General features: G+C 53.8%; 5 protein-coding genes across 5 annotated transcripts; 4 read left to right on the plus strand and 1 right to left on the minus strand.

The window, feature by feature from the left end:
* Nucleotides 1-139: 139 nt before the first annotated feature.
* Nucleotides 140-808, plus strand: PG994_006712 (uncharacterized protein; the record flags this gene model as incomplete). Its single annotated transcript, XM_066858121.1, has 1 exon — nt 140-808. The coding sequence occupies one exon, from the start codon at nt 140-142 to the stop codon at nt 806-808; it is 669 nt and encodes a 222-aa protein (XP_066717390.1).
* Nucleotides 809-2,016: 1,208 nt separating this feature from the next.
* PG994_006713 (uncharacterized protein) lies at nt 2,017-2,229 on the plus strand (the record flags this gene model as incomplete). The annotated part of the gene is made up of 1 exon (XM_066858122.1): nt 2,017-2,229. The coding sequence occupies one exon, from the start codon at nt 2,017-2,019 to the stop codon at nt 2,227-2,229; it is 213 nt and encodes a 70-aa protein (XP_066717391.1).
* A 1,595-nt stretch (nt 2,230-3,824) lies between these two features.
* Nucleotides 3,825-4,972, plus strand: PG994_006714 (uncharacterized protein; the record flags this gene model as incomplete). The annotated part of the gene is made up of 4 exons (XM_066858123.1): nt 3,825-4,009; nt 4,127-4,401; nt 4,568-4,698; nt 4,763-4,972. The coding sequence occupies 4 exons, from the start codon at nt 3,825-3,827 to the stop codon at nt 4,970-4,972; spliced, it is 801 nt and encodes a 266-aa protein (XP_066717392.1).
* Nucleotides 4,973-6,333: 1,361 nt separating this feature from the next.
* On the plus strand, nt 6,334-7,913 carry PG994_006715 (sugar transporter; the record flags this gene model as incomplete). Its single annotated transcript, XM_066858124.1, has 4 exons — nt 6,334-6,362; nt 6,427-6,625; nt 6,719-7,372; nt 7,557-7,913. The coding sequence occupies 4 exons, from the start codon at nt 6,334-6,336 to the stop codon at nt 7,911-7,913; spliced, it is 1,239 nt and encodes a 412-aa protein (XP_066717393.1).
* A 1,455-nt stretch (nt 7,914-9,368) lies between these two features.
* PG994_006716 (exoglucanase type C) lies at nt 9,369-11,098 on the minus strand (the record flags this gene model as incomplete). The annotated part of the gene is made up of 4 exons (XM_066858125.1): nt 9,369-9,925; nt 9,954-10,450; nt 10,542-10,773; nt 10,867-11,098. 4 exons carry the CDS (start codon nt 11,096-11,098, stop codon nt 9,369-9,371), a joined length of 1,518 nt encoding a protein of 505 aa, XP_066717394.1.
* Between the last annotated feature and the right edge of the window lie 2,459 nt (nt 11,099-13,557).

Raw genomic sequence — 13,557 nt, forward strand, 5'->3', positions numbered from 1 at the left:
AATACTTTCGGGTTCTGAGCCGGCCTTCTTGCTTTTCCAGCTGCGACGAGCGCAGTCGCAATGGTACCAAATCCTTTTTCAATCGGATCCTACGCCGATACATGATTCGACATCATTCATCTGGCAGATGTGTCAGGATATGCGCGAGTGGGCAGATGCTCTTCCAAGTACGCTGCCAGTGGGTATGCGTGAGCTTTTCGATCTTGAAGTCCGCTATAGTCTGGTATACTGTCTCGCACCATCTGCGAGGGCTCCCCACATCACCGACTACGGCCGTGTCTTGATCTTCGAACATACCCTTGCTTATCTCGACCGGATATACGAGGTTGCCCACAGCGGCAGAAGCGTTGCTTTCTACACCTACCACGATGCTCTTCGGGTGTTCTTCATGGCCAACCAATTTGCTGCCGTTCTTCGCGACGCAGAAGATTTACTTTTGGCTGGGGTAATGATTCCCCCGCCGCACACGGAACACGGCAAACCTCAACCACCTCCGCTACCATCACGTCCTGGGGGCCCGGCGGGCGACAACCTCGAAAGGAGCCTTGCCTGCTTAGAGCGGACTGTGCAACTGATGGCGAAGTTCGGCCAGCTATGGGCGAACTCGGCATCGCTAAAGCAAAGCCTTGAGCTCAGCACGAGCGACTTATTTGCTAGATTGCAAATGCGACAGCAGATGCGACAATGTTCTCCACCACAGAACGTGTCACCACCCATGCCAAGGGAGATGAGGTGGGTCGGTGTTGATGTCGAGGCCATGATGCGTGGGAACACCGGCAGTTCAAGGAATGTGAAGTACGAGCAATGAACGACAACGGCTCTTTAATTATATATAATGAGCGGATGGAACTTACCGAGCGAGACGAACTGTTATGAACTACTACTGGTCAATGTGGTGGTGGCGGTATGCGCCGGTGGGCCGGCAAGGAGGAACAACGTCAAGGCAGGGTCTCTTCCAATGTTTTGTCGCGCGGTTGGAGTGCATTATTTGAAGCTAGCCTATTCGACTTGATACCCACTATGAGTTTTGATGTATGTCTACATATAAGAGCCATTTGGAAACCGCAATGCCAGTTAGAGGTAATCGAGGCATCGATCCACACGCTCGGTAGCGTAGAGCCGCCGTGTCTTACTTCGATATCTCGGCTGCCAGCTTGGAGCCCTCGATTCTTTCTTATAGTAAGGACCCTCTACCTAATGATAAATACTTACGATATTTTCAAATTCCAGAGAAACATGCCGCTGATGCGTTCCAGGAACGGTTGCTGGTTCTCCTCACACTAGTCCGCGCGTGTTCTCCCCGCAATGTTTCCGCAATGGAAAGTCCAACTGACAGCAATGCATCAGACTTCTCATTGAGACGATCGGGGTCAGCGCCCTCCATCGAGCGAATTCATGAGCTTTTACATGAGTGGGTGAAAGTGACAAGACACTGATTGATGCCGGCTCGTTATAGACAGACCGCAGGGGTCAGTTCCCGGATGTGGCGCTTGGATCCTGGGAAAGTGGAAATATATCATGAAGATTGGCTCTTACTAACTCGCTCTTCAGCCGTACTACCAAAGAATCCACGATCTCTGCTTCTAGGATGCAAGGCAGACGCGACCGTGTTGTTCTCGAACCTAAACTGCGTCTCTAGATGACACGCGTCCGCTCTTATATAAACAGAGGGGTGGTTAGGAAGGCATTTCAGCAGTTCATGCTGCTTATTTCATCCTTGCTCCTTTGAAAGGAACGAGGGCGATTTCACAATCACAATGGTTGTTTTCTATTCTTTACGATTCGCCCGGGCCGTCCTGAGATCGACGTGGGACAATGTGGTTTTTATTATCGGGATGTTTGCTTTTCCCTTTTTGATTACGTAACGAATTTACCACGATGTTGCAGCGGTATTAATATTTTCTTAGGTTTTCATTTCTCCTTATTTTAATTCTTCTTCCCTGATTGCTAATTATCCATGTTCACTATTAGAGCCTGGTTTGTGTCTGAGCTACTCAACCGAGAAACCTCCAGGAAATGTTCGGTGAGCAGATCATGGAGCAAATGGACGTCATCGAGCGGCGACTCCGTCGGCGAAGACGTAAGAACTGTCGACAGCTCGTCCGTCTGGGGCGGAGAGTCCGCGACGACCGATACGAGACCGAACACAAGATCAGCCGCTTGGCCGCAAAGTTGACCAGGCACATCAACTATCTATCACACGAAATGGAGCAGCAGGCAGAGCGTTAGCTAGTTACTGAACAGCCGCCGTGGAGATGGGGGGACTTTTTAGGGTTCTGGTGTGATGGGCGTGCGGATATATACCTGGCAGCAGAAGATCAAACCCCTGGTGGAATGTATAATGATGGCTCTTTCTCGGTGGGAACTTAGGGATCGGCGGATTGAAAGAAGCATTGAACAAAAGGGGTGATAAACATTATAATGCCTATGTAGGGGCTATATAGGGGGGCTGTTTGATATATTATACTGAAGCTTTTTTAGGAGGGAAGGGGGGTATGTACACATGCGTATTCTTTTATTTTATATAGATCCTAACTGCTGCTTAAATGTAGGTCTTCGCTTGTTGTTATGAGCCGCCTGTTCTGAGCATATAGTCTTGTTAGCTCCCCCGATATAGCGGACAGACTGGCTAAGCGACAGCGGGACTAGGTCTCGAGTATAGGGACTCGGTGGAGTATCAGCAGGTCGTTTCACTACTGCACCTGAGGGGGAAATCCCGATAGAAAAACAAACGACGATTCCAAGAAACCACAGATTAGTATAATCTAGATACAGTCGACTGCATCACGTATCTTATATTCCCACACTAGGCACAGCCTCCGAAACTGATCCCCCTTGCTACTTACTACCTCTTCGCTATGAATTTATTTATGTTCATACCAGGCACTCTGCTTCTTAGCGAGGGATCCGGCAGCGGCAAGGGTCCATACCGCATCTAGAACATCTGGCCATATTGAATGTGATAGTCGTCTGGTTGGCTAGTACTGCACAAGTGATCAATGCTTATCCCTCTATCGTTGGTTATTTGTGCTGGTTGTAAAGAGAAGAGCAGGGCGGATGCTGGGCGAGGCCTTTGCTGGGTTTTATAGACGTTTCGGCTGCTGACCTTCGTCATGGTAGCAAGCGACTGTGCGATGTGATACACCCACTCATGGCCATTGCTACGGTGACGTAATCTGATTACCTACTTATACCGGTTGCTTCAGAATCGGCCAAACAGTATTCGTGGTTACCTGTTAACAGTGTAACTAGTAGACACGGTATTATGTATCGAGCCGAGTCAATACCTCCCTAGTATGAGAATTCACTCACAAAAAGCGATCGAGGCGAGTCTGGTGGCCAAAATCCTACCATTTCAAGAATGCTGTATGCTTGAATATAAGTAGTCATACTGGATCGTGTCGAGCCATGATGATCGGGGCGTAAGCAACTGGGGCTGTGGAAGGGTATGTACCTATGTATTACTAAAGCGTCACGGCGTTGTCGCACTGGGGAGGAAAGGCCTCTCTCACTACATAACTATCGCACCACCGAGGTGGGGCCGTGACCGGCTGAGTCACTCTCAAAACCCCTTCGGAGACCCGCCATTCTAGGTAGGCATCTGACTGGAGTTCACGCTTTCTTAAACAAGTCGGACCTACCATCATACTTTTAGGATCACCTTCTTCTTTAAACATTCACCCCGATTCGTTTGTCGAGACACATCAGCCGCACGTCTCTGATCATGGATGGTCTATTCCACCTCCCTGTCCAGAATTCTTCTGGACGGCTTCTACGTCATCCCGGCCAGTTCCATGAGACAGAACCAATGGTATAAACGCACCATGGAGTCTTGGAAAAAGAACAGTTCGGGCGACGACGTGCTGATTTTGACGCCAAAAGATGCACGGACCGAATGGGCCCCCAGGGTCTACAGTTTCGCGAAGGAGTTCGCTGATGTCGTCCGGAAGGCATCCCAACAAGAGCGCGGGAGCGCAGGGAAGGAGTCCTCGGAGCTCAGCAAGGGGGCGTAACCGGGTTTTCGATGATGCTGCCATAGTCAAGGACCCTCCGTCCTGCTTCTTCGTGGGGGACGAGGGGCGGTTCGGCTACGCGGAGCAGAGCCTGTCATACTGGGTCACACCAGGTCTGGGGAGGCTACGCAGGAGCCGCTGCCCCAGCGTGCCTGTAGTGTCAAGAAGCTTTTGGGGCGTCATGAGTCCAAGGGCCTGCTCGCTCTTGCCACGGGCCATGCGCACATATTGAGGAGTCTGGCCGAGCTGTCACCGCCCAAACGAAGCCATGGGCATAGGGAAACACAGCAAGGATGGATGGCGGCTCTCGATGAGGCACTTGAAGTGTCGATCTTCCTTATGACCATGTTATGTTTCGAAGACCAGCTGTTGAACCACGGCTATGCACGTTGGTTGCCCTCCATAAGAAACTATCCAGGCCACCCTGCTCTCTGGAGGTACCTTGCAAATATGGGATTCAATGGCATCGACTCTTGGAATCCCATAGCAGAAGGGTTAACTGAGAAAAGAGTGAGGGATCACCTGAACCTGGCACATCCGGACTCTATCCATAGCTGTCATGGTTATGGACGAATGCGAAGTCGAACACAATCCACCCGTAGAAGACCACATCGTCAATGCATTCTTGCACTTGGTCGGCTTCGAGGCCTGGAACCGCGAGCGGGAGGGGAGGAGTAGGGAATTGGTACCTTGAAAGCAGATTGAACCAAGGGAAGTCGGCCAAATGGCTTAGGAGCCAAGTCCCGCAGGAGAAAACGGAAGATGTTCAAGAATATGGTCAGAGCATACAGGACTCCGGGGATGAAGCTGCAAGACTACCACGAAAGAAGAAAGATCCCATAAAACTGAGAGAACCAGGTCGGAACGTAGTCGAAGCCTCGGAAGAGGACGACTCAGATGACGAAGAAGAGGCAAAGTTGGCTGCCGCCGAAGCTGAGGAAGCAATATACGGGAAGTAGAGGAGCTCAAAAAACCGGCGGAAGGGCCATGATAGCGTGATATACTAGCAATTTATGATGTGTTTATCTGGTCGAAACCCTTCCGGTATGAATGGATGGAAGAAGAGGAATTGGCGAGAAATCGCGTCGAGACCCCATCAGCTGGCAATCCTATCATCAGCAAGCTGAACAGAACAACCTCATCGCTATCGTCACTGCTTGCCGCACTAGCACTCGAATCCCGTCCCTGGTCAACCAAGATTAGACCGACCTTGGACCATGCCCCGTCTTTTCGGATCTCTTTGGTGATGGATAGCCCTGGCCGGTAGGTAGGGGTCTGCTTGTGGAGCAATGGGTACGCTATCCCCAGAACCGTTGCTTCCCCAACTTTGTGCTGTGGGTCTTCACTCCCATTCCACTGTACTCCGTAAACCTGGAGAAGACAAGGGGCGGGTACGTTCACACGCAAGTGGGCAGCACTGAGGCATCTCCTCTCCAACTCCCACAACTCCCGCCTCAGTGGTTGGGGAACATGATTGAAAAAATACCCAGTGAATGATGAGGCAAATCATCTCAGTTGTCAGTCATTGAGCCGCATAGTTGCATTGCCGTCGAGATAAGGCGAGCGCCTAGCCGACGCTACGTTCTTGCATTATTGCTGCCATGCTACTACGCATCTGCATGGCAAGGCACACAGCAGTACAGGATGGCGCCGTCCTTTTCGCTCAACATTGGGATGGCGGAATTTCCATTGGTGGAAATTCACCTCTCTATTCCGCCGTTAGCAATCTCACCTGCACGCGCTCTCTATCGCCTGTCTCGCCCCCAGTGGACGGGCCTTAAAAGGATAAGCCTGGATTGGTCCAATTCCTTGGTGCAGCAAGGGATCGTGTCGGTCCTAATATTGCTTCCCCATTGCCGTCACTCCGTCACCAAGCAGCAAGCTCCATTTTGGCTCCATCTTCCTATCGTGGAGTTTCCTGGAGTACCCCATAGGCCCAGGGCCAAGCACTAAGCTGGAGTCCAGAGTCTGGGGGTGGTTGATAGTCTGTTCACCGGGCCTGTCATTCATGACCCTGGGGAGGTCTATCCGAGCCAATCATCGAGCCTTGTCGTATAACAAAGTCTGGTTGGACCCTCCCTCTTCACCCAGGATAGCATCAAAGGCTGGCGGGGATGTAATCCTACTCCACATATCACAAGAGCTGGGCGCGACACTGCATGTAGTGTAATCATATTTCTACCAACATGTTCGCTGTTCCGCCATTCTCTCATCTCTGATCTACTCGCGATCCTGTGCTGTTGTCTCATTGCTTGGGACCTCATCTCCCAACTCTCTCTTAGGTCCTCAGCTGGACAAGACCATCTGCTACGTCGGCACAATGGTGAGCTCAACGAGGGCGTACAATTGGTAAGTCTGTCTGATCTGCTGTATCAATCTCTTCTGCACACATCCATCTGATGTCCCGATCCAGGTATATCTGTATGGTCGCAGCGACCTGCATGGTGCTGTACGGTTACGATGCCTCAGTCTTCAACGCAGCCCAAGGGTCAGCAAACTGGTTGGACTACTTTGACCTCCACAAACAAAATGACGCCTACCTTATCGGCCTTGTTAACACGGCTTACACCATCGGTGCCATCGTTGGTGGCTTCTTTATGGCCGGGCCATTGGTGAGTACTCCCCACCTGGGATCCGAGCAGAACAATATGGAACAGGTCTCTTGAGAGACAACAGAGTAACCCTGACTAACTGGCTTGGCGCAGGCGGATTACTTCGGACGCCGTGTCGGTATGGCTTCCGGCTGTGTTTTGGTCATCATAGCGACATTCATGCAGGCCTTCGCACCCAGACACAACCTTGGCTGCTTTATCGGCGGTCGCGTGCTCATCGGTATCGGCCAGGGTCTGTCGTTGACCGCCGGTGCTACCTACATCAGCGAGGTGGCCCCCTCCGAGATCCGCGGCACCATCATGACCTTCTGGCAGCTCAACTACTCGGTGGGGTCCTTCATCGCGTATTGGATCGCCTACGCGACGAGCTTGAACGTCGAGAAGCTCGGCGATTGGGACTGGAAGCTCGTCGTCATCTTCCAGCTCCTGTGTCCCGTCACCATCTGCACGCTCGTCTTCTTGCAGCCCGAGTCGCCGCGCTGGTGGATCCAGAGGCACAACGATGTCGCCAGATGCCGGGCGGCGCTCACCAAGATCCGGGACACCGAGGCGGAGATTGAGGATGAGGTCCTCGCCATCTGCGAGGCCATCGAGTTCGAGAAGGAGGCCATCAGCAGCTCCTACTGGGCCCTGTTCAAGGACCCCTCTGTTCGCCGCCGCCTCTGGCTCGCGTTCGCCCTCAATATTGGCCAGCAGCTGTCGGGCCAGGGCACACTCAACTCCTACTCCACGAGCATCTACAGCAAGGTGTGGGACTCGAAGCAAACAATCAACTTGATTAATGCTTTGAACGCAACCTGCGGGGATACTGGTAAGCAACTATTATGATTATACACCCCCTTTGGAGTCCAGCTCCTTTAAGACACCCGAGCGAGCATATCCCCCCTTTCCCCTGGAGACATCTAGAAGCTAACATATGTTATCATCATAGTTCACGTTAAACGCCGCCTGGACGGCCGATCGATTTGGGCGGAGATGGCTGCTGATCTTCGGCGCGGTCGGCATGGCCGTCTCCATCGGCGTCGTCGCCATCGTGGCCGGGGCGACGCCGTCGACGGCGAGCGGGGCCAAGTCGCAGCCCGTGGGCATCGCCATCGTGTTCCTGTTGTTCCTCTTCATCTTCTTCTACAAGCCGTCGTGGGGCGCGACGGTCTGGATCTGGACGGCCGAGGTCTTCTCCGTCAACGTGCGGGCGCAGGCCGTCGGCATGTGCTCGCAGATGCAGAACGTGGCCAACACGGTGTTTCAGCAGTTTTTCCCCGTCTTCCTCGCGCGCGAGGGGCTCTAAGTGTTTGTATTTTTTCATGGCCGTCAACGCGCTGCTCGCCGTGTTTGTCTGGTTCCTCGTGCCTGAGACTAAGCAGGTCTCGCTCGAGGGAGATCGACGTCCTCTTCGGCGGGCAGAACCACGTCGAGAAGGGCGGGCAGATGATGGGGGTCCCGGATCCGCACCATCAAGGTGCTGCGAGGGCGGTTGATGAGAAGGCTGCCGCGGAAACTAGGGAGGTTCGAAGCGTGTGACGGTTTTAAGTGATGCAGGAGACATTTGACCAGTGGCGATAAGGGAGAGGCTTTACATAAAAGAACGAATGGAATCACCCTCCATTATGGGCGTTACGAAAGCAATGAACATGATGTTACGTTTATGGAAACTACTGGATAACTTCCTGCAGGATGCAAACCCCTAATACCCCAGATCCCGAGAGCGATAAGTATGGTAGACCTACTATGTGGCCCCTCATCCTGTTGTGGCCGGCATCAAGTGCCGACTTGGCTGTTGGAGGTGGGCCACCACCACCCCCTTTCTCCGCACAATATAGATTAAACAGCAGATTGAGTCGGCTGTCCATTCATGATGCATCACCATACATGTTTGGTTCATCTTCGGTTATATACCACCCTACTGACTAGCTTTCCTGCGGATTTCGAAATGTACATACGTGTCCATTTCGTCTGGTTGCTCTCTTGTGGCCTCCCCTCATACGATAAGGCTACATATATATCAGTGGAATTGCGCCTATTGACAGTTTGTTGGTCATTGATCTTTTAATTGAGCGGATTGTTCTACTTCTTCGAAGTTGAAGATTGAGTTATCCAAACCTCCTGTCCCCCCCCCCCCACCCCAAGTCTACCGATGGCCATAATCGGCTACAAATAGCAAGTCAAGGTCTTCGAGTGCGTCTTGCCCGCAAGCGCGCGCCCTTGTCTCTTCTCCTTCTTCTTTTTATTTTCCTAGTACGACATAACTTACCTTCCCACTACCCGCTACCCCCAGAAGCGCAGTCGAGATACGGCCATGTTAGTGGCCAAGTGAACCAGCCGCTCAAGCGCAAGCTGGCCAATTCTTCAATTCCTCACAGTCATACAGTCTCAACGGCCCATGGTCAAACTGAACGAGACGTAATGTATATTTGCAGGTAATGTATATACAAGATTGAAAAATGTAAGTTGGGGGCAAGCGCCCCCGAGCTCGCATTAGATCCTTCACTTTGGCCGTAAGGAAAGGCGTGTGAGAAAGAGAAAGTAAAAAAGAACTTATATACAAGAGAAAAATAGCCAACAACCTCATGCCGTCTTTCTGTCTGTTCCCCCTCCCTCCCTTTCATATGTTCATGTATGAAAATTCGTTTTATCTCTCATATCAAGTCATACATGGTATGTTAGCGTCACAATCCCTTCATTCATCATCCACTGTCGAAAGACCAAATTCTCTCTCTGCTTTGCTTAGCTCAAGCCTGGCTTTTTACTTCTTGCAAGTGCCCGAAGAGCAGCAAGTCGGGCCGCTGTAGCCGTTGCCGCCGCACTGCGCGTACAAGCTCGCGCAGCTGCCCGAGGGCGGCGCCGAGGTCGTGCCCGGGCTGCCGGCGGTCGTCGTGGTGCTGGTGGGCGGGTCGCTAGGGGTACCCGGGTTGGAGCCGCCGTTACCGGACGTGGTCGAGCCGATGGGCCCGAACTTGATGTTGGAGTACGTCACCTTGGCGTCCGGGTGGTTCTTCTCGACGTCGGCGGGCGCGCCCGAGTCGGTCGCGCACGAGCCGCGCTCGCTGCCGAGCTGGCCCGCCTTGTCGGCCGGGAAGGTCGAGTCGAGCCAGAGCATGTTGCTGGCGTGGTCGTCCCAGACGCTCATGACGAGCACCATGGGCTTGGAGACGGCGTCGCCCATCTGCGCGAGCCCGCCCTTTTGCGCGAACACGTCCGTGTCGCCGAACGCCGTCTTCTGCGCCGAGCAGTAGTCCGCCGTGATGGAGTTGCCCGGGACGCCCGCGATCGTGGACTCGGAGTTGGGGATCGTCTTGCCGCCTTGCTGGTAGAAAGCGCTTGATCTCGCTGAGGGCGCCGTCGGCGCCCTTGAGGAACTGCGTCACGACGGTGATGGGCTTGGTGGTGTCGACGGTGAAGCCCGCGCCGGGCCCGTAGAAGGTCTGGTTGCCCTGGCGGTAGCTGTTGAAGTCGCAGCCGTCCGGGTCGCAGTCGCCGGCGTAGCGGTCGTCCGAGTAGGTGCCGCCGCAGTCGTTGCCCGAGCACGAGTGGTAGGCCGAGTTCTGGCACGGGTGCGGCGTGTAGGCCGCCGAGATGCTGTTGGCCTCCCAGATGTCCATCTCGGCGCAGCACGCGCCCAGCGTGCCGACGCCCGAGTTGGCGTCGTTGCTCGAGCCCTTCCAGCCCGCGCTGTTGGCCTGGCCGTCGATGAACTTCAGGTCCTTGGGGCACTGCGAGTCGCAGTAGCCCGTGCCGTACTTGGCGCCGGCCGTGTTGGACGCGTGCGTGGCCGCGCCGCCGTCCTCGTCCATGGAGACGAAGTAGACTGCGCCGTTGAGACCGCAACTAGATTTTGATTTTTGTCAGCATCAGTAAGCTAACGGTGATCACACCATAGTGGGGATATTGGCGCCGTTTGGTATGGGTTGGTACGTACGGCAGCTTAGACGCGTCCACGTCGAAGGTGAACTCGTTGCCCAGAAGGGTGAACATCTGGTACTTGGACTCGGACGCCATCAGGTAGAATCGGCTACCGATGTTGGTGCCCGACGAGCCCTGCTTGAGGAACTGGAGCGACAGGGCGCTGCCGCTGGTGGTGGCGCCATAGGTGCCGGCGTAGTCGGCGCCGTCGACACAGCAGTTCTTGGTGCAAGTCTCGCCATCGGGGCCTGTTCTTATGCATCTCCAGTCAGCAAAAAGCCTAGTCCTCCTTCCCTCTCGAAGGCTATGTGTTTGCTAATACTACTACTCCCACTACTTACACAGCGATGCGTCCCACTTGTTGCCGGTGTAGCAGTTGGTCGAACCCGACGTGGAGTGAGTCCATCGCCAGTTGGCGTCGATGACGACGGAGCCCGACTTGCTGGTGCAGCTGCCTCCCGAGCTGCACTGCTTCCAGGACATGGACGGATGCGTCTCGGCCGTGAGCGAGCAGGCGCTCTGAGCGCGAACCGAGGCCACGAGGGCCGCGATCGCCGCGATCTTGGAATGCATGGCGACGAACGTGAACGGGGGGGACTGCTTGTTCTCCGAGGACTGTGCGGATTATGAAAGGAAAGTGAAGGAGTTGGTGGTGGTGGTGGATGGTGGTAGTAGTAGAAAGAAGGTTTGATGTTACAGCAGCGCAGAACGATGGGTTATATATTTGCTTCAAATTCATTCATGGTAGAAGGGGATGGATGTCGTCCCTTGCATCCGATAATCATCTCCGCCCTTGCCTCCCTTGCCTCGCTTGCCACACGCGCAAACACCGACAGCCATCTCGCGGGCCAGAGCCCGCAAGGTTGGGCACGACGAACGTACGCACATGGGGTCACTCGGCCCTTCAGAGGCCTTTGCTGGCACGATGGGAAGCAGGCGACAACCGGGTGGCGGCCCGGAGATACTCTGCGTCTAGTTCCCCGTCCGGACAATTCTGGGTGTCGCAGCCCGTCGAGTGACTGGATGTAGCTAAGCTTCGCAGGTCGATGGGGCCTTCCCTGGCACGGGCTCAAGAAAGAAAGACCAGTGACAAGAGAGCTTTGCCTCAGGGAGCTCTCAAGGAGTATGCCTCTATTGCTGTGGGCCACGGGCAGGCTTGTGGACACCGAGGACTGCGGTGACGGAGAACCGGTACCGTTCGAGCTGCATCGTGGTTTCATGGGGAGAAAACATCTACCATTGGATGTCACCTTCAAATGGGTAGATGGACGTTGCCCAAGTTGGTATAGAACCCCAACGCTGATTGGAGGGTTTTTATCCAGGGGTCCCAACCTAGAACGGAGGACATCTGCCGAATGCGACGACGATGGCGAGATATACTCGTCTTATATGGGCGCTAGGGCCCAATGTACCAACGGTACGTCGGCGGTGATTCGTTAAATGCTTCCAGGGTCGAGTTCAACCCCACGCGGAACGTGACAGTCTGCAGCAGGGCCCGGAAGCCAGGCCAAGCAGAAGGAGGATGTCTTTTCCATCCAGCGCCGTTGGGGAATTTCCATCATGGTGCTTGTTGGCGTACATGCCCCCCGGAATTGCAGGGATACTCCACAGCGGCCCAGGGTGAGGCCATCGGCTTGTTCCTTTTTCTTGTTTATTTCCCCGCACACGCCCTTAATATGTGCGGACAGGGGGTCCGAGTTTGTGGTAGAGCGAGTCTGGTAAACGAGCACAACCTCATCCTATCGGTCCAGGTCACTCCTCTGCCGCCCAGTATTATCTTGGTGAGTCTTGGTCAATATACTGAGAGCTTGTTACAGACCATCTTAACTGTTAGCGATCGCTAAGCATTTGCGAACAGAGGACGGCAGGCGATTAAGCATCTGTCAAGAATGCTAAGCTTGCTGGTAGCTAGGCCTAACAACGCCGGTTTTATGGCGATCCATAGTTAAGGAATTCAAGCCGAGATTTTGCAGACTGTTCCTGGCTTCATAGCTCTGCACGAAAACATACAGCATGATTGGATTAACACGCCGCCTGCTGTACTACCCGGTAACCTGGAACCCACCAATGTTGGTTAGTGTTGCGCAAGATACATCGTCTCACACACTTGGTAATCCAGTGGCCCTGGCTTCCGCACCGCACCGGCGGCAGCCTCATGTGATCAATTAATATCTGATGGACGCCCCCTGGTCTAGATCTAGGTTAGCCTCGATGTAGGGCGCTACTTTCGGTGGCCATACCGTCTCTGTCAAGTAAAGGGTGTGTACATGTGATTATAGACTGATGGCGATCTTCACTGCCCACCCAACGGAAGCCGTGCCGACGGCGACTTGATCAGGCTTGCTTTACTTGTTAGCACGCCGTTCAGGAGGCGAGAAGGATCATTCCGCTAAGGAATCGAAGGAAGGTCCCAATCCAGATGCCTTACGTTTTTGAGGGCACCTCACATGCTAGTATGAAGACCAATCGAGGCTGAAACCATTTCAATCCTTGGGTAGTTCACTCGTAGTTTGTCACTAAGCTGCAAGGTGATGAAAAGAGGCTTCGGGACGTCTGGAGCTTTCACGGAAGCTCGTGGTTGGCAGCACTCAAGAGCTCGACTGAAAAAGCTGCCGTCCGCCGTTGCGCCGCACTCTAGCTTGCTGAGCTCGAGATACCTGGCATATTCAAGCCGCTATAACCTGTTTGTCCACAAATTCCAGTCCTTGAGTAGCCAAACAAAAAAGCCCAAGGCGGTTGTGTTGGCCGGAATCCGCACTCACGCAGCAGCCGAATGATATGACAGTCAACATCATGTCATTCCTTCACCCTGGTCAATTTCCGGAGATAGCCCCATTCGCTGCCAAAGAACGCAGGTCAACGGAAAGCCATAGTGCAAATGCGGCAAGCAGGGCGGAAACCTGAGTTCCGCTCCCGTACCAGCGTTTGAACTGCGGATTACTTAGCATTCATCGGTCCGTTTAGCATCGTCAAGTGGCATTACGATTCAAGACATGCATACTCCGTACCGGGCATCAATACACCTGCTGGGC

This window comes from Apiospora phragmitis (assembly GCF_038363925.1).
Source record: "Apiospora phragmitis strain CBS 135458 chromosome Unknown utg000006l:1.0-5683423.0:1.0-5690449.0, whole genome shotgun sequence".
Classification (NCBI taxonomy): Eukaryota; Fungi; Ascomycota; class Sordariomycetes; order Amphisphaeriales; family Apiosporaceae; genus Apiospora; species Apiospora phragmitis.